At 44.8% G+C, this 20,695-nt stretch overlaps 2 protein-coding genes across 4 annotated transcripts; both read left to right on the top strand.

Annotated features, from left to right (window-relative positions):
• Positions 1–614: 614 nt before the first annotated feature.
• Positions 615–4,949, top strand: LOC125526358 (60S ribosomal protein L4-1-like). Of its 3 annotated transcripts, none has more exons than XM_048691124.1 (3): positions 615–1,762; positions 2,763–2,892; positions 4,537–4,949. In XM_048691124.1, the coding sequence occupies exons 1-2, from the start codon at positions 662–664 to the stop codon at positions 2,874–2,876; spliced, it is 1,215 nt and encodes a 404-aa protein (XP_048547081.1). In that variant the 5' UTR covers positions 615–661; the 3' UTR covers positions 2,877–2,892; positions 4,537–4,949. The 3 variants fall into 3 exon arrangements, with proteins under 3 accessions (XP_048547081.1, XP_048547082.1, XP_048547080.1); XM_048691125.1 differs by having other exon boundaries at positions 3,924–4,598; XM_048691123.1 differs by lacking the exon at positions 4,537–4,949 and adding an exon at positions 2,939–3,116 and having other exon boundaries at positions 2,763–2,896.
• Positions 4,950–9,492: 4,543 nt separating this feature from the next.
• On the top strand, positions 9,493–11,942 carry LOC125537701. Its single transcript, XM_048701030.1, has one exon. It carries the CDS (start codon positions 9,613–9,615, stop codon positions 11,704–11,706), a length of 2,094 nt encoding a protein of 697 aa, XP_048556987.1. The 5' UTR covers positions 9,493–9,612; the 3' UTR covers positions 11,707–11,942.
• The last annotated feature ends 8,753 nt before the right edge of the window (positions 11,943–20,695 follow it).

Below are 20,695 nucleotides of genomic sequence, written 5' to 3'. Positions count from 1 at the left end.
GGGATGAGAACTAACCATAGTGCAAACGATCGCCGAATTCGGGTGGCGCCGGCGCCTTCCCTGGTCTCTTAGATTGGAATAGAGAGGGAGAGAGATATATGAAACAGAAATGACCAATGTTTGGGGTGTAACTAAACTTGAGGCCTTTATTACAAAATTCCCGCCTCCCCGCCTTCTCACATGCCGCTCAGTGGTGCATCTGCAAAATTTTCTTTCGGCTCGAAACGACTTGTGCTGACTCAACATGCCATGTAGCTACTTTTGTAAAAGTGAGCACACTACCGAGTTTAGCGAGCCGTGTGCCGTGTTTGCGGCATTATGGACCAACGCGAGCACGCGAGACAAGTTTTTTTTATGCGGGACAAGTTGATGTACCATTGTTGCATTTAACTGCCTCCAAGTAGTTGAAACAACCATCAGTTTTTTTTTTGAGAAACATAACCATCACTTTTTTTTGGAGAAAAAAACCATCACTTCTTTTCCACCCAGAAAAACTATCAGGCCGTAGATGGACCAAGGAATCTTTTGCTCAGGTCCATGAAGCATCTCACTGACCTAAGGCCCAGAGAGCCCACCTCCCTAGCCAAGCCCTAACCCCTGCATCCATCCATAGAAACTCTTACCCCCCATCGCCCAGTCCAGCCTCTCCCCCGCCGCCGCCATGGCCACCACCGCGCGCCCGCTCGTCTCCGTCAAGGCCCTGGACGGGGACATGCCCACCGACGCGGCCGGCGTCCCGATGCCGCACGTCATGAAGGCACCGATCCGCCCCGACGTCATCACCTTCGTCCACAGGCTCGTCTCCTGCAACAGCCGCCAGCCCTACGCCGTCTCCCGCAAGGCCGGTCACCAGACCTCGGCCGAGTCCTGGGGCACGGGTCGCGCCGTCTCGCGTATCCCGCGTGTCGGCGGCGGCGGCACCCACCGCTCCGGCCAGGGAGCCTTCGGCAACATGTGCCGTGGCGGGCGCATGTTCGCGCCCACCCGGATCTGGCGCAAGTGGCACCGCCGCGTCAACATCCGCCTCCGCCGCGTCGCCGTCGCCTCCGCCCTCGCCGCCACCGCCGTCCCGGCCATCGTCACCGCCCGGGGCCACCGCATCGAGTCCGTCCCCGAGTTCCCGCTCGTCGTCTCCGACTCGGCCGAGGGCATCGAGAAGACCTCCCAGGCCGTCAAGGTCCTCAAGCAGCTGGGCGCCTACGCTGACGCCGACAAGGCCAAGGACTCCGTGGGCATCCGCCCCGGCAAGGGTAAGATGCGCAACCGCCGGTACATCAACCGCAAGGGCCCCCTCATCGTCTACGCCACCGAGGGCTCCAAGATCGTCAAGGCCTTCCGCAACCTCCCTGGTGTGGATGTTGCCAACGTCGAGCGCCTCAACCTGCTCGACCTTGCCCCTGGTGGCCACCTTGGCCGGTTTGTGATCTGGACCGAGTCTGCCTTCAAGAAGCTGGACGAGGTGTACGGCTCCTTTGAGGCGTCTTCCTCCAAGAAGAAGGGCTTTGTCCTCCCCAGGCCCAAGATGACCAATGCTGACCTTGGTCGCCTCATCAACTCTGATGAGGTCCAGTCTGTGGTCAAGCCCATCAACAAGGAGGTGAAGCGCAGGGAGGCCAGGAAGAACCCTCTCAAGAATGCTGCTGCCGTGCTCAAGCTCAACCCCTACTTCGGGACTGCCCGCAGGATGGCAGTTCTTGCTGAGGCAGCCCGTGTCAAGGCCAGGAAGGACAAGATCAACTCCAAGAGGACCAAGCTCAGCGTGGTATGCTACTCCCTTCCCTTTGCCATCTGTTTCATATCATGTTACACATGATTACATATACCTTATAATACTCTTCAGCAATTGTTGAATGTCCGTACTAAGGTTTTACTAAGTCTTTATGTGTAGTGGTATTTAGCATGACTTGAATTCTGGAATGCCTGTATTGTGCATGGTGATTTCAGTTTATGATGATAACAATTCTGTACATTTCCATATGTTTGTACTGTTGCATGGAATGCCTGATTCATTGATAGGTCATGATTAGTTAGTTTATTTATGATGATATGCCTGATTCATTAGTAGGTTGTGATCAGTTTATGATGTTAACAATTCTGGAATACCTGATTCATCAATAGGTTCTGTTATGTGTTCCTCAAATAAATTTCTAGTTGCAGGTTTATTTTTTTTTGTGTTCATAGTCAAGCTGCCTGTCTTGATTATTTAGTTTCTTTTTCTGTATACATGGTTGTTTGTATAGTCTGGCTGGGTTATTGCAAGCTATGTTAGTTTCCCATGGATTATATATGCAATATCTGTAACTGTTTGATATGCTTTGATGTACTTCCATTTCATTTCTGGCATGCCTGTCTAGCCCTGAAATAGGGATCAAGCACACTAGTTGTGTGTTCTTTGCATATACTCGGTAGTGTATTTCTCCGTACTTCAGTTTATAGCTGCATGTTTAATCTTTGTATCCATAATGAAGGCGCCTATCTTGATTTGTTAGTCTCTCTGAGTGTATTTGTTTTGTTAGCCTGATTTATCAGTATGGATGGTTGTGTTACTCTTTCTTCTCTAAAAAACACAATGTCTAATTTCTTTTCATAGCATGCCATACTGAATATCTGATTCACCAGTATCCAATATGATTTGTTTGTGCTCGTTGTATGCCATTTATCCCAGTTTGTAATTAAGCTTGATTGCCAGGTGACTGAATTCCATATCCTGCATTTACTATTTGGTTTTCTCATCACTGATGAAGGAACATTTGTTATTGTAGGAGGAGGCATCTAAGATCAAGGCTGCTGGGAAGGCTTGGTACCAGACCATGATCTCTGACAGCGACTACACGGAGTTCGACGTCTTCTCCAAGTGGCTCGGCGTCAGCCAGTGATCATCTCGTTGAATTAGTAAGTGGCTCGGCGTCAGCCAGTGATCATCTTGTTGAATTAGTAGCAGTTTATCGTCCTACCTTAAGAGACCCTAAAGTATGATTTTGTGTCATGTTATCGGTTATCCTGAGTCTGAGACATCATATGCTGTTTTGGTAGCTGTTTATCTGGAGTGTTTTATCTGTGGACGCATTTTGCGAGACATGTTATATGGCATGCTTTATCGTCGAGTCGTTAGTTCAGATTTTGAGTTGTTTTTCATATATACTGTCATGAATGTGAAATAATTTTCGTCATTGTGAAATTGTTTGCTTTTTTCTTGCACGTCTTGTTATGAAATTTAGCCTCCCGCATTTTGCAAAACTAGTAAATTCGGCACTAACAAAGTTGAGAAACATGTAAAACAAAATGATGAATTTTGAAGTTACAGTCAAGCAGATGTAAATTTTGTTAGATTATAATGTTTTTTATTAGTCAACTTTGTTTTGATCATTTCTAAAAAAAATAAAATGTCCTCTCGTGATATGGGCTAAAGACTCCGTTGAGACGATAGAAGAACATGGCAACAGGGGAAAAAATAATAGCAAAGAATTCTGATAAGTTGATCATCTATTTGGAAAATGCTGAGGAAAAAAATACCCCTGAATCTTTGAGAAGTAAATTTGTGAAATTTCTTCAACAACAATACTTGCTCACAGTTCTCCCTGGAAGATACGCTTGTGGCTTATCAGACAAAACAAACGGAACAGGGGACAGAACCACCCAACCACACTGGAGAGCCACCCAATAACTTGATGACCAAGAACAAACTATACCTCTGAAACAAAAAATAAATTTTCTACATTTTTACCGGTCACCATACTCTCTAATTGCTCTATAAAATATTCTACTACCATTTTCTGGATGGTTCTAGATGATATCTCCTCCATCTTTTGTCAAATGCCGTTCAGGTGGTGCTCAAGAAGCAACCTGTAGAACAAGCCGAGTAATAATAGAAGAACAGACAGAGTACCGGCTGTCCCGCTAATCCAGCTTTTGCCTCAAAACAGGCACATCTTCAAGTTTGACTGCCATTGCTGCTGTAGCCTGTAGGGGTGGCGCGAGGTGTTCGACCTCGTCATCGAACGTGAGCCTGCAGACGTTTCTAGGGGAACAACCTCATTGCTGAACCAAGTCTCCTATTTTGTGAGTTGCATTCAGACTGTTCAAATTCAATTGGGAAACACGACAACACGGGAAAAATAATACTCCCTCCGTCCTAAAATTCTTGTCTTAGAATTGTCTAGATACGGATGTACCTAATACTAAAACGTGACTTGATACATCCGTATTTAGACAAATCTAAGACAAGAATTTTGAGACGGAGGGAGTAGCAGGAAAGGAATATATGCGAAAAGTTGATCATACACCCATAAATCTTCGGGTAGTGAATAGTGCAATTTCTTGACCAACAATATTGAACAATTATCCAACAGAAATAACACCAAATATATTAGTAATAAAAAATACCAATTGTTTTTTCTTTGTGATTTGTGAGTTGGTGTCGTCGTTACTAATTGTACCGGTTTGGTTCACTACAGACTTCATAACATTATTATCACTTGTATCATGATTTTTAAATTTTGCCTCTCCACTCCATTTGTACTGACAGTTTCTTCACAGATACATCTTGCTGTTCCGAGTTATAAGCAAGTATCTTTCCCTATTACGACAACGCTTCTTGTCAAAAGAACTCATTGGTTCAACAGCTGTACTTTTGACTGAGGAAGTATTTCTGCCCTATATATATATTCAGCGGATGGATTTATTGTTGAAGCAACTGAATGGGCCGTAGACTGGAGAAAGTTTTGCACTAAAGTGGATGCTTGGAGGCAACCTGCAAACGTTTGTTTTACTAAGTTATAATGGTTCGCATTATATAATCTTAGGAAAACAATATACATTATATGTTTATTAGAGACCTGTTTCTCTCCTGATAATCGTTGGGAAACAGCTTCACATGTAATATATCAAAATGGATTTTGTGCTTGTACCTCAATGGACCTTGGTAAATGATTTATTGAGCTTTCCTTGCATTCCTTCGTATTTTATAAATGACCGATCATGCAAAAATTAAATCAAGAAAAATCAATGAGATTTTCAGAATTACTATATTGCAGCATAAGATAGACAGAAAAATGAAAAGCTTTCTAAACAAACACAGACACTTGGTGCTCTGAATTTAGCATTACAGGGCATTATTAGGATTCTCTTTGATTGGAAAGCACAGATCATCAAAAATAGAAAATGAAAAGCTTTGTGCACATAAACACAAACATTTGTTGTTCAGAAATCAAGATTGTTAGGTAAGTATTATTATTTGACTTGTGTTAAATCAGAAGGCACATATCAACACAAGGTACTTATTGGCTTTACTATGAGAATGACTCCACGTTACCTGTTTTCCAACTTAGTAAAGCTCAAGGTATATTATATGATCCAACTCTCAACAGCGGGTTGGTACAGTGGGCGAGAATGACACCCAGCGCACCAAGTTTGCTTTCCACACGCTGAGGATGGCTCAAATTTGACAGAAGCGTAGCACGATCTGGGAGTGGCGAGGGGCAGCGAGAATGAGGCTGGATAGGGAGAGCACGAATGGAAGGGCGAGAGCCATCGCGGCATTCTACTCACGTGTGAAGTTTCATGATGTATGAAACTTAGTCGATCATTCTACTCACATGTGAAGTTTCATGATGTATTGACACCCATATGGTATTCTTAGTGAAGAAAAATACAAATGTGACCATACTATTCATTAAATAATTTTTTAATATAGCTTTGATTTTGTCATTTTTGCCCAGATTACTACGGATGTGATTTCTTCGTGAAACTTCATATGCAAGTATACCAATTGATTATGTATATTAAAAAAATAAATTCAGATTTTTTGTAGCATTTTTTTCGAATTTACTATTCATAAAGGGTGCGCGCGCACCCATGTTCACCAAATCTGCGTTCATATATGTATTGCATATATTACTTTAATAAATTTTTTAAAAACGCTCACCGTGTATTAAAAAAAGTTCATCAAATACAGAAATTTGTTTGTGCAATTGAAAAATCATTTGTGCCATTCAGAAAAATGGTTGTGTCATTCAAAAAATTTCACATGTTCAAAATATGTTAATGAAATTTTTATACAAATGTGCATGAAATGTAAAAAAACATTCACATTTTTTTTAAAATGTTGGCACCATTCATAAAAATTACCCATGCCATTTTTTCAGGCGTTCAAAAATATGTCCATGACATTGTAAAATACTCATGAAATGTAAAACATGTTCGTGTAAATTTAAGGGCTGTTCATAATGTAAAATATTTGTGCTATTTAAGAAATGGTCATAAACACTTAAGGAATATTCACATGTTTTATAAAAATGTTCATGATTTTTTTAGAAAGTTCAGCATGTGTTTTAAAATGTTCATTGTGTATTAAAAATCGTTCAATTTTGCATTTAACAAAAGTTCAACATGTATTTAGATTAATGTTTAGCGTGTATTTGAAAAAAAAGCTCAGCGTATATCTAAAAAATGTTCAAGATGTATACTGAAAATGTTCAAGGTGTACTAAATTTTTTTTGACACGTGTATTTGAAAACAGAAAAAATCTAAATGGAAAATGAAAAAAAGGAAGTAGCTGGAGAAAACACATAAAGAGAAAAAAAATCACATGAACTTCCCCAAAACCGCTTGTGCACAACTTCTGTTGTGCCAGTCCAGTCGGGCGAACTCTTATAGTCGAGCGCTACTATCGTCTCATGCAGTAAGCGAATCATATATATGATTTGCGTACTTATAGGCAATCAACTCACTTGACAAATGTTCCTCATTTGTGGAGGCTACGCTTTTTGTTGATGTCCCAATGTGGAGGAAGATCTTTTAGCTGATCTTTTCCGTGTATTACATTGTTTACCGGTCTTTTTTACTGCAGTATGGACGTACTTTGCTAGCTGATCTATCTTCGTGTTTTACCTTGTTTACAAATATTGTCCCATATTTTAGTTTCCTCTTCCTTTCAATCAAACAAAGGAGGAAACATGCATGCACTGTGTTTAGTTTCCTTTTCCTGTTCCTTTGAGGAGTGTTTCTTTTCTAAAACAATGCAGACGCGTTTTGAGTTTGACAAAGTCGCCACAGACGAAGGGCCGGTTCATACATATTTGGGGCCATAGGGTGAGACAACAAAATGGGGCACTTGTGGACAAATGAAAAATCAGAGATATAATGTTTGTTATCATGAGATATAATGTCAATGCATGAGAACTTACATTAGTTTATATTCTCTCCAATCTGTTCGTCACTCGATGTCTTCACCCGAAGAAAACGTCTCCAAAGCATCCTTAATATGATGATCAGATCTTGTTGTTTCTCCTAACCCTTCTGGAAGAGAAGTCATCAATAACCACATCAGTATTTGTTTCATCCAACTTTCCTTTCTCAATGCATATAGTAGCAAGACCAGACAATCTTTATTGTGGCATTGATGATCTCAAATAGTTTCCCAATAACTTCAACTTTGAGAAATTGCGTTTCAGCTGATGCTATAGTGACTGGTGCAGTAAATCAAATTTGATAGGCTATTAATATATTTGGAAAAGAGTCTATGTCTAACAAACTCAAAAATATCCATAGCACGCAATGGCACATCAGATTCTGGTAAAGTAATTTGCCGTGGTTGTAATTCCGAGAAGAGATCGTCTAATTCGACATAACTTTGAGAAAACGTTTCTACAAGTTTAGCACAGCATTTGAGTAATTCAATGTCATTCAATAACTTCAAGTCTTTTGAGCTCAGTAAGAAGCCAGATATACTTCTGAACACTTTAAGTTCTTTGAAGAACTACCGGTTCTCAAAAATTGTCAATTGATTAATTCTCAAAATGGGTAGTAAAGAGAATGGAGAAGATTATGCGCAGCTTCCTTTGGAATGGGGATGACGAGTGTAGCGGAGCCAAATGTTTAGTAAACTGGAAGAGGGTGTGCTCCCCTAAGGATCTGGGTGGCCTCAAAATCAAAGATATTGTCTGTTTTGGTAGGGCCCTACGACTGCGATGGGCTTGGCTTGAATGGAGCCCCACCCTTAGGCCTTGGCTGGGCACTCCCATCCCTTGTGACCGCACTGATAGGTTGCTATTCTCGGCTTGCACTGACATCTCTCTGGGAAATGGGAAGAGCACACATTTCTGGCATGATCATTGGTTGGATGGTATGGCTCCGGTCAATATTGCTACTGGCCTGTTTGGTTGGCGCGGAGGAAAACTTTGACTGTGCAGGAGGCTTTGGACCGTGGCCGCTGGATGAAGGGCCTGGAGAGGATTTCCTCTGAGGATCTTCTCGACCGGTTTGTCAGGCTGTGGGAGATGCTCCAACCCATTGTGCTCTCGGATATCCCAGATTCTATTCAGTGGAAGTTCTCTGCTGACAGCTGCTACTCCGCTGCCTTCGCCTACAAGGCTCAGTTCTTGGGCCGCATTGCGGAACCGCAACTACACTCTGTTTGGAAGAGCAAGGCCGAACCGAAGATCAAATTTCACCTTTGGTTACTACTTCCAAAACAAAATCTGGACGGCGGATCGGCTTGCGACAAGGGGATGGACACACAACGAGATGTGCACGTTCTGCAATCAGATCATCGAGTCGGCTGTTCATCTTACTTTGACTTGCCCTTTTGCCCAGAAGGTTTGGTTTTCCTTCCTGCAAAGTGACCCTGAGGCCTCTACTATTGCTTCAACCTCAATGACGATCAAGGGCTGGTGGAGGAAGGTCTTGAAGCTGCATAGCAATCGAACTAGGCGCATACAGATCACCTCGGCTGTATACGTCGCTTGGAATCTTTGGAAAGAGAGAAATAGGCGGACTTTTGAAGGGAAGAGATGCTCCCCTGAGACTGTTGCTGCTATGGCTAGAGATGAAATAGCAATGTTAAAGGAGGCTACTTTTTAGCGCCTTTATTTCCTTTCCTTTGGGTTTCCAGAGTTGTGTTTTTCTTTAAGAGTGTGAGTGTGGGCTTTGGCCGCTCTGTACAACACTTGGAACCTTGGTTCCTTTCCCTCTTCTAATATGAAAAGGCAGAACTACTGCCATGTTCCTTCAAAAAAGATTGATTGAACCTTTCTTGAATTCTACCAGTTCATCCCTCTATTTTTTCCCACTTCCTTTTCTAAGTGATAAACATTTTTAGAAGACATGTCACCAAACAATTGTAGAAAATCAGTCAATGCAAGGCTGGCACCCCCCCCCCCTCCCATTCTCATCCTTGGATTCAATGAAGCTTTGAAGAACAGGCCACCAAAAGAGTAGGAACTAGGAAGAGAAGAATTAGAGATGTCAGATGGAGCAATCAGAGGCGGAGAGCCGGGAAGAACTTGATTAGGGGAAGGAGGGAGACGTACCATCTCTGATGCGGGGATGCCTCAAATGTGCTTGTGGAGCAATGAGCATCAATCAAATATGGTCAAAACGAAGATTCACGCATTGGCATAGGCGCATAGCAAGGCTGATCACCATGCATGCAACCTGATGAGACCAATCCGCGCCGTCGACCCGCCATGTCGGTTCAGTGGACGGCTCAGATCCACCGTCGCCCCTCCGTCGTCCCACAGACATATCGAAAAGAACGAGCCGAGCCGCCTCCAGAGCTCACCAGATCGATCGTTCGATCCCCGAAAATCTCTTCCCCCCCAAACCCTAGCAGGCATGGCGACCGAGACGGAGCCCACCGCGGCGCCGCGCCTCCTCCTGGGCCCGCCCCTGATCCGCGCCGCGCGCCCGTCCCCTGACTCCTCCGCCGCCGCCACCGGCGACGCGTCGCACCCGTTCCTCGACCTCCTCGACGCGGCCTTCAACGCGCCGTCGCCGGCGGCGCTCAAGCCGCGGAGGGCGCTCACGGAGAACTGCTCCGCCACGTACGCCAACTCGGGCAACCCCTGCCTCGACCTCTTCTTCCAGGTGGTCCCCGACACGCCCGCGGACCGCGTGCACCAGCTCCTCGCCGCCGCCTGGGCGCAGGACGCGCCCACGGCGCTCCGCCTCGCCTGCAACCTCCGCGGCGTGCGCGGCACCGGCAAGTCGGACAAGGAGGGCTTCTACGCCGCCGCGCTCTGGATGCACGAGCACCACCCGCGCACGCTCGCCTGCAACGTCGCCGCGCTCGCCGAGTTCGGCTACCTCAAGGACTTCCCCGAGCTGCTGTTCCGCCTCCTCCGCGGCCCCGACGTGCGCGCGCTCGCCAAGGCCGGCGCCGAGGCCGACAAGGCGCGCAGGAAGGCCAAGGGCCTCGCCACGCAGCGGGAGGGCTTGCGGGCTAGGCTCGCCGGCCGCAAGCGCGCCCGCGAGCTGGCACCCGTGCCGCCCAAGGCCACCTTCGGCGACTTCCTCTCCGCCGCGCTCTCCAAGGCCGGCAAGGGCAGCAAGCCCGTGGAGATTGTCCCGGTCCAGGAGCCCGCGGAGGTGCAGAAACCCGAAGCGATGGAGGTGGACCAGAAGAAGACGACGGCGGCGAGTAAGCCGCGGCGGATGTCGAAGAAGGTACGCACGGTTGCCAAGCTCGCCGTGCAGTCGCTGGAGACGTACTACGGCGACCGTGCCTACCGCTTCCTGTTCGACGCCGTCGCCGACTTCTTCGCCGCGCTCCTCACCTCGGACCTCGAGCAGCTGGCCTCCGGCGGTAAAAAGCGGAAGATCGGGCTCGCCGCCAAGTGGTGCCCCACGCCAGGCTCGTCCTTCGACCGCACCACTCTGCTCTGCGAGGCCATCGCCCGCCGCCTCTTCCCGCGCGACTCGGACCCCGAGCTCACCCAGCTCTCGGACGAGCACTACGTGTACCACGCCCTACACCGCCTCCGCCGCAAGGTGCTCGTGCCGCTGCGCAAGGTGCTGGAGCTCCCGGAGGTGTACATGAGCGCGCAGCGGTGGTCGGAGCTGCCCTACACCCGCGTCGCCTCGGTGGCCATGCGGCGCTACAAGTTCCTCTTCAAGAAGCACGACGAGGAGCGCTTCGACAAGTACCTGGAGGACGTGGAGGCTGGCAAGGCCAAGATTGTGGCGGGCGCGCTCCTGCCGCACGAGATCGCCGCGGCCGCCTACCGCGGCCAGGATGACAATGTGTCGGAGCTGCAGTGGCGCCGCATGGTGGACGACCTCCGTTCCAAGGGGTCGCTGCGCAACTGCATCTCGGCCTGCGACGTGTCCGCGAGCATGAGCGGCACCCCGATGGAGGTGTGCATCGCGCTGGGCGTGCTCACCTCGGAGCTCAGCGAGGAGCCGTGGGCCGGCAAGGTGATCACCTTCAGCGAGAACCCGGAGATTCACCTGATCCGCCAGAAGATGGACTTCGTGCGGCACATGCACTGGGGCGGGAGCACCAACTTCCAGGGGGTGTTCGACCAGATCCTCCGCACGGCAGTGGAGGTGAGTCTGGCGCCGGAGAAGATGATCAGGACCGTGTTCGTGTACAGCGACATGGAGTTCAATATGGCGTCGGGGAGCGCCTACGCCTACTACTACAGCCGGCGGGAGTCTGTTCCGTGGGAGACTGACTACGAGGTGATCTGCAAGAAGTTCAGGGACGCTGGCTACGGCGACGTGGTGCCCCAGATCATCTTCTGGAACCTGCGCGACTCGAAGTCGACGCCGGTGACGTCGACCCAGCCGGGGGTGGCCATGGTGAGCGGCTTCTCCAAGAACTTCCTCAAGATCTTTCTGAAGAACGACGGCGTGGTGAACCCTGAGGCCATCATGATGGAAGCCATCGCCGGCGAAGAGTACCAGAAACTCGTCGTCTACGACTAGATCCATGCATTGTCAGTTGTCATCTTCAGCCTAGTTGGTCTGTCGTGCTGTTGGATTAGCTTGTTTTCAGAATTGTGAACAGCTGGCTTGCTGTGCTTGATTAGCTTCTTTTCTGAAATAAAACCAAAATCATGCCTGATTGGAATTGTTTTGCTTCATGCAATGTACTGATCGATCATCACTTGGGAGTGCATGAATTTATTGACCGTGCCTTGTGAATTCCGAGCAGCTTTAGCTGCCCATGTTGTTCTTGGTTAGCATAGTCTTTTGTGCATTTGTACCTTATTTACCCTGTTTGCTTTCCAATGTCCTTAGGAATTCTCTTGATTGCAACTGTATATACTGGCATAGGTAGAGCTGCATGCGTGCACTGAATTGAAGGCCAATTTACAATTTCAAATTCTTATGTTTATGCATGCCAAGAATGCAGAAACTTACTTGAACATATTGCTTTTTGATTTCCCATCATCAGAGAGTATGAAGGAATGATCACTGAATTCCGGACAGCTTAACTGTCATGGGTGTTCGGTTAGCTTATTTTCTGAATGAATTCGGACATGGTAAAAGTTGTCTGAACTGCTGCCAGTTTTATCATGCCACTAATGCGGAAACTTACTCATCGTTCATGTGTGCATTTGGGTTTCTCTGTTTTGTCATGCAGCTTTGGCAAATTCATTCTGTGTAGAAAACAAGTTGCTCTCATCGTGCTGTGCTCCTCCAGTGGCCGGCAGTGTTATTGGAGTGCATGAATGAATTTCTGAATTCCTAACAGCTTACTGTCGTGGCGTTTGATTTTCTGAATCCAGACCAAAACCATGCTTGTAATTTTGCGTGCGCTCTCTCAGTTGTATGCTTGCTCTGTTTGTTAGTCTCCTTTTCAGAATTCAAACCAAAAGTCATGCTTGAGAGTCGCGCAAATGCAACTTTGGCAGATAATGAATGACTTGTATTGTCATCAGTCAGAGAATGAATGAAATAAACGACTGTGAGTGGGCATGGATGTTTTTATTTATTTATCATGCAACTTTGGCAGTTTAATTTCACCGAAATCCTTTTTGCAAACACACTGTCTAGATGGCCTGTTCATCGATCCTCTATGCATGGTACTGCCAACCTGCCAGTTTATTCCGAAAGCTGAAGCTAGAGTAGTTGCCATCCATAGATTTGAGTAATTTCGAGTGACAGTGGGAGCAGACCGACAAGTTGAAGCCTCGAGACTGGCCCTCCTTCGTGTTCATCGATCGCCCGGTATATATTGGCATGCGGATAACCTGGTGACCCACCTTCTTGTTGGAAAAAAAATATGTTTTTTTGCTCAATTTCAGTCGGCTGAAACACTTATTGCGAGATGTAGCTTCGGTCGCCTCTGGCGCACTGCTACCGGGCCAGCCCAGTACGTTAGCTTCCACACAAGTTTTCTTTTCTCTGTGCTTCTCTTATCAGTTTTTCACTGCCTACAATTGCATCGATTTTCTTTGATTTTTATCTACTTTTTTTCTTCGCTTTCCTTTGGTTTCCTTTCTTTCTTTCTTTCTTTCTTTCTTTCTTCGATTTTCACCATTTTTTTTTGATTTTTTTAAGTTTGTTTCAAATGACGCCACATTTTTCATATGCATTGTACTTTTTTCGTATACTCAGAAATGTTTTTATGCATGTTTAACATTTTTCAAATACATTATTGACATTTTTACAACTATAAGTTTTGAGGTCTATTTTTCATTGTATATTTTTGGTATAAAATATAAAACATTTTTTTATACATGTTCAACATTTTTATTCAAATACATATTTTTGAACACATGTTAAACATTTTCCAATTACGCGTTGAAACATTTTTTGAATGATATAGTTTGTTTTGGAAAATGTGAACAAATTTTGAAAAAGAGAACACTTTTCAAAATTCCGAAAAATATTTGAAATATTTGAACAAAATAAACAGGAAAATGAAAAAACAATAAAAAGAAACACAAAAGATGAAAGAAACATGAAAAATGAAACCAGGAAAAAGAAAAACCAAAAAACACCAGAAGTAGAAACCGAAAAACACCAGAAGTAGAAACCAGGAAAAAACCCGGTTCAGGAACCTTCCAGAAGGTTCCCAAAACTGGTAGAAATACTCTATAGAAAAAGAAAACTTCGCTAACAATTGGGCCGACCCACTGCATCATTCGCTCGCGCAACCCTGTTGGAACCATCGACACTTCGATGCAGAGAGCGGGGCATAGGGTTTTCCGGTTGCAACGTGACTAGGGGTTAAGAAAAACGATTCGGGAGTAACCGGCTAGGGACGCTTTTGAAAAAACCAGAGCGAGACTTGGGCTAGAGGCGGGCGTCATTCTGCAAAAGGAGCACCAACGCATGCTAGGCACGAGATTTCGATCGAACGCCTAACGAGGAGAGGATACAGGGATTCGAAAACATGAACACCATATACACATTATTATTTGGCGCGTGCTACAAATCATCCGACTGAGGAAATCAGTTGGGTCCTGGACAGTCAGATCCATCAATCGTCACCCGTTAGATTAGGTTGAAGGAAATATGCCCTAGAGGCAATAATAAAGTTATTATTTTATATTTTCTTATATCATGATAAATGTTTATTAGTCATGCTAGAATTGTATTAACCGGAAACTTGATATATGTGTTGAAAAATAGACAAAACACCGTGTCCCTAGTGAGCCTCTACTAGACTAGCTCGTTAATCAAAGATGGTTAAGTTTCCTAACTATAGACATGTGTTGTCATTTGATGAATGTGATCACATCATTAGGATAATGATGTGATGGAAAAGACCCATCCGTTAGCTTAGCATATTGATTGTTCGGTTTTATTGCTATTGCTTTCTTCATGTCATATACATATTTCTTTGACTATGAGAATATGCAACTCCCGGATACCGGAGAAATACCTTGTGTGCTATCAAACATCACAACGTAATTGGGTGATTATAAAGATGCTCTACATGTATCTCCAAAGGTGTTTGTTGGGTTGGCATAGATCGAGATTAGGATTTGTCACTCCGAGTATTGGAGAGGTATCTCTGGGCCCTCTCAGTAATACACATCATGATAAGCCTTGCAAGCAATGTGACTAATGAGTTAGTTACGGGATAATGTATTACGGAATGAGTAAAGAGACTTGCTGGTAACGAGATTGAACTAGGTATGAAGATACCGACGATCAAATCTCGGGCAAGTAACATACCAATGACAAAGGGAATAACGTATGTTGTCATTACGGTACGACCGATAAAGATCTTCGTAGAATATGTAGGAACCAATATGAGCATCCAAGTTCCGCTGTTGGTTATTGACCGGAGAGGTATATCGGTCATGTCTACATAGTTCTCGAACCCGTAGGGTCCGCACGCTTAACGTTCGATGACGATTTTATATTATATGAGTTATGTGATTCGGTGACCGAATGTGATTTGGTCTCCTTGGCTGCCTCCCCTCCCCTCCAACCTATATATATATATATATATATATATATATATATGAGGGGGAGGGCACCGCTAGAACACACAACATTGATTCCTAGCCATGTGCGGCGCCCCCTCCACAGTTTACGCCTCTGGTCATATTGTCGTAGTGCTTAGGCGAAGCCCTGCGCGGATCACTTCACCATCACCGTCACCACGCCATGTGCTGACGAAACTCCCCCTCGACACTTTGCTGGATCAAGAGTTCGAGGAACGTCATCGAGCTAAACGTGCACAGAACTCGGAGGTGCCGTACGTCCGGTGCTTGATTGGTCGGAACGAGAAGAAGTTCGACTACATCAACCGCGTTGTCAAACGCTTCCGCTTTCGGTCTACGAGGGTACGTGGACACACTCTCCCCCTCCCGTTGCTATGCATCTCCTAGATAGATCTTGCGTGTGCGTAGGATTTTTTTTTGAAATTGCATGCTACATTCCCCAACAGTGGCATCCGAGCCAGGTTTATGCGTAGATGATATACACGAGTAGAACACAAAGAGTTGTGGGCGGTGATCGTCATACTTGAAGGAAATATGCCCTAGAGTCAATAATAAAGTTGTTATTTATATTTCCTTATATCATGATAAATGTTTATTATTCATGCTAGAATTGTATTAACCGAAAACTTAGTACATGTGTGAATACATAGACAAACAGAGTGTCCCTAGTATGCCTCTACTAGACTAGCTCATTAATCAAAGATGGTTAAGTTTCCTAGCCATAGCCATGTGTTGTCATTTGATGAACAGGATCACATCATTAGAGAGTGATGTGATGGACAAGACCCATCCGTTAGCTTAGCACTATGATTGTTTAGTTTATTGCTATTGCTTTCTTCATGACTTATACATGTTCCTATGACTATGAGATTATGCAACTCCCGAATACCGGAGGAACACTTAGTGTGCTATCAAACGTCACAATGTAACTGGGTGATTATAAAGATGCTCTACAGGTGTCTCCAATGGTATTTGTTGAGTTGGCATAGATCGAGATTATGATTTGTCACTCCAATTATTGGAGAGGTATCTCTGGGCCCTCTCGGTAATGCACATCACTATAAGCCTTGCAAGCAATGCAACTAATGAGTTAGGTGCGGGATGATGCATTACAGAATGAGTAAAGAGACTTGACGATAACGATATTGAACTAGGTATGATGATACCGATGATCGAATCTCGGGCAAGTAACATACCGATGATAAAGGGAACAATGTATGTTGTTGTGCGGTTTGACCGATAAAGATCTTCGTAGAATATGTAGGAACCAATATGAGCATCCAGGTTACGCTATTGGTTATTGACCGGAGATGTGTCTCGATCATGTCTACATAGTTCTCGAACCCGTAGGGTCCGCACGCTTAACGTTCGACGATGATTCGTATTATGAGTTTATGTGATTTGATGTACCGAAGGTTGTTTGGAGTCCCGGATGAGATCACGGACATGACGAGGAGTCTCGAAATGGTCGAGACATAAAGATTCATATATTGGAAGGCTACATTCGGACACCAGAATGGTTCGGGTCATTTCGGATAAGTTTTGGAGTACCGGGGGTTACCGGAACCCCCCGAAAGTTATTGGGCCTCATGGGCCTAATGGTGGAAGAGAGGAGGCAGGCCAAGGTGTGGCGCCCCCCTAGCCCAAACCGAATTGTACTAGGGCTAGGGGGGGCACCCCCCCTTTCCTTCTCTTCTTCCTCTCCTTCCTTCTTCTCTTACTAGGACTAGGAAAGGGGGGAACCTACTCCTACTAGGAGTAGGATTCCCTCCCTTGGGCGCGCCCCTTGTGGCCGGCCCTCCTCCTCCCCTCCTTTATATATGGGGGAGGGGGGCACCCCATAGACACACAAGTTGATCTTTAGCTGTGTGCGGCGCCCCCTCCACAGTTTTCCACCTCGGTCACATTGTCATATTTCTTAGGTAAAGCCCTGCGTCGGTAACTTCATCATCACCGTCACCACGCCGTCGTGCTGACCAAACTCTCCCTTGGCCTCAACTGGATCAAGAGTTTGAGGGACGTCACCGAGCTGAACGTGTGCAGATCGTGGATGTGCCGTGCGTTTGGTACTTGATCGGTTGAATCACGAAGACGTTCGACTATATCAACCGCGTTACTAAACGCTTCCGCTTTCATTCTATGAGGGTACGTAGACACACTCTTCCCCGCTCGTTTCTATGCTTCTCCTAGATAGATCTTGCGTGATCATAGGAAATTTTTGAAATACTACGTTCCCCAACAGTGGCATCAGAGCCAGATCTATGCATAGATGTTATATGCACAAGAAGAACACAAAGAGTTGTGGGCGATAATAGTCATACTGCTTACTAGCATGTCATACTTTGATTCGGCGGTATTGTTGTATGAAGCATCCCAAATCGACATTACATGACCGCGTTCATGAGACCGGTTCTACCGACGTGCTTCGCACACAGGTGGCTAGTGGGTTCTGTTTCTCCAGCTTTAGTTAAGTCAAGTGTGACGACGCCCGGTCCTTGTTGAAGGTTAAAACAACACACTGGACGAAAAATCGTTGTGGTTTTGATGCGTAGGTAAGAACGGTTCTTCCTAGAAGCCCGTAGCAGCCACGTAAAACTTGCAACAACAAAGTAGAGGACATCTAACTTGTTTTTGCAGGGCTTGCTGTGATGTGATATGGTCAAGACGTGATGATATATAATTGTTGTATGAGACGATCATGTTTTGTAATAGTTATCGGCAACTGGCAGGAGCCATATGGTTGTCACTTTATTGTATGAAATGCAATCGCCATGTAATTGCTTTACTTTATCACTAAGCGGTAGCGATAGTGTAGAAGCAATAGTTGGCGAGACGGCAACGATGCTTCGATGGAGATCAAGGTGTCAAGACGGTGACGATGGTGATCATGACGGTGCTTTGGAGATGGAGATCAAAGGCACAAGATGATGATGGCCATATCGTATCACTTATTTTGATTTCATGTGATGTTTATCCTTTATGCATCTTATTTTTCTTAGTACGGCGGTAGCATTATAAGTTGATCTCTCACTAAATTTCAAGGTACAAGTGTTCTCCCCGAGTATGCACCGTTGCTATAGTTCGTCGTGCCGAGACACCACATGATGATCGGGTGTGATAAGCTCTACGTTCACATACAACGGGTGCAAGCCAGTTTTGCACACGCAGAATACTCGGGTTAAACTTGACGAGCCTAGCATATGCAGATATGGCCTCGGAACACTGAGACCGAAAGGTCGAGTGTGAATCATATAGTAGATATGATCAACATAGTGATGTTCACCATTGAAAACTACTCCATCTCACGTGATGATCAGACATGGTTTAGTTGATATGGATCACGTGATCACTTAGATGATTAGAAGGATGTCTATCTAAGTGGGAGTTCTTAAGTAATATGATTAATTGAACTTTAATTTATCATGAACTTAGTACCTGATAGTATTTTGCATGTCTATGTTGTTGTAGATAAATGGCCCGTGCTACTATTCCCTTGAATTTTAATGCGCTCCTAGAGAAAGCTAAGTTGAAATATGATGGTAGCAACTACGCGGTCTGGGTCTGTAACTTGAGGATTATCCTCATTGCTGCACAGAAGAATTACGTCCTGGAAGTATCGCTAGGTGTACCACCCCCGCCAGCAACTGCAGACATTGTGAATGCCTGGCAGACGCGTGTTGATGACTACTCGATAGTTCAGTGTGCCATGCTTTACGGCTTAGAACCGGGACTGCAACAACATTTTGAACGTCATGGAGCATATGAGATGTTCCAGGAGTTGAAGTTAATATTTCAAGTAAATGCCCGGATTGAGAGATATGAGGTCTCCAATAAGTTCTACAGCTGCAAGATGGAGGAGAATAGTTCTGTCAGTGAACATGTACTCAAAATGTCTGGGTACCACAACCACTTGACTCAACTGGGAGTTAATATTCCTGATGATAGTCTCATTGACAGAGTTCTTTAATCACTGCCACCAAGCTACAAAAGCTTCGTGATGAACTATAATATGCAAGGGATGCACAAGACAATTCCCGAGATCTTTGCAATGCTAAAAGCTGCGGAGGTAGAAATCAAGAAGGAGCATCAGGTGTTGATGGTTAACAAGACCACTAGTTTCAAGAAAAAGGGCAAAGGAAAGAAGGGGAACTTCAAGAAGAACGGCAAGCAAGTTGCTGCTCAAGTGAAGAAGCCCAAGTCTGGACCTAAGCCTGAGACTGAGTGCTTCTACTTCAAAGGGACTGGTCACTGGAAGCGGAACTGCCCCAAGTATTTGGCGGATAAGAAGGATGGAAAAGTGAAAGGTATATTTGATATACATGTTATTGATGTGTACCTTACTAATGCTCGCAGTAGCGCCTGGGTATTTGATACTGCTTTTGTTGCTCATATTTGCAACTCGAAACAGGGGCTACGGATTAAGCGAAGATTATTGGCTAAGGACGAGGTGACGATGCGCGTGGGAAATGGTTCCAAAGTCGATGTGATCGTGGTCGGCACGCTACCTCTACATCTACCTTCAGGATTAGTTTTAGACCTGAATAATTGTTATTTGGTGCCAGCATTAAGCATGAACATTATATCTGGATCTTGTTTGATGCGAGACAGTTATTCATTTAAATCAGAGAATAATGGTTGTTCTATTTATATGAGCAATATCTTTTATGGTCATGCACACTTGACAAGTGGTCTATTTTTATTGAATCTCGATAGTAGTGATACACATCTTCTATATCTAAATAGCTAGCCCCCACCAAGATATTTCTCTCAACATGCAAGCATGCCACCTCATCATTCAACATGCATAAGAAAAGGCCCACCTCAACATGCAACTATGCATATTAAAATCCACTACGACATGCATGCATGTAAAAATTCCATTTTTATGCTATTTACATTTAATTCTTATATACTTTCAGAAACTATTGTTTCAAGAATCCATGTTCCATATAATCAAAATCTCATTGAAATATTGCAAACATTCCCGCAACAACGTGCGGGGCATCATCTAGTATTCATAGTATTGAAGCCAAAAGATATAAGTTTAATAATGATAGTGCAACTTATTTGTGGCACTGCCGTTTAGGTCATATTGGTGTAAAGCGCATGAAGAGACTCCATGCTGATGGGCTTTTGGAATCACTTGATTATGAATCACTTGATGCTTGCGAACCATGCCTCATGGACAAGATGACTAAGACTCCGTTCTCCGAAACAATGGAGCGAGCAAAAGACTTATTGGAAATAATACATACTGATGTATGCGGTCTGATGAGTGTTGATGCTCGCGGCGGGTATCGTTATTTTTTGACCTTCACAGATGATTTGAGCAGATATGGGTATATCTACTTGATGAAACATAAGTCTGAAACATTTGAAAAGTTCAAAGAATTTCAGAGTGAAGTGGAAAATCATCGTAACAAGAAAATTAAGTTTCTATGATCTGATCATGGAGGTGAAAAGTTGAGTTATAAGTTTGGTCTTCATTTGAAACAACGCAGAATAGT

Source organism: Triticum urartu, chromosome 1, assembly GCF_003073215.2.
Source record: "Triticum urartu cultivar G1812 chromosome 1, Tu2.1, whole genome shotgun sequence".
Lineage (NCBI taxonomy): Eukaryota > Viridiplantae > Streptophyta > Magnoliopsida > Poales > Poaceae > Triticum > Triticum urartu.
This window is presented reverse-complemented; position numbering and strand designations above follow the sequence as displayed.

Bases quoted from the DNA above. Each gene is read 5' to 3' on its own strand.
- LOC125526358 (XM_048691124.1), top strand. From the start codon at position 662: ATGGCCACCACCGCGCGCCCGCTCGTCTCCGTCAAGGCCCTGGACGGG. The intron at 1,763-2,762 runs GTATGCTACTCC...TTGTTATTGTAG, and splicing joins AGAGGACCAAGCTCAGCGTG to GAGGAGGCATCTAAGATCAA.
- LOC125537701 (XM_048701030.1), top strand. From the start codon at position 9,613: ATGGCGACCGAGACGGAGCCCACCGCGGCGCCGCGCCTCCTCCTGGGC.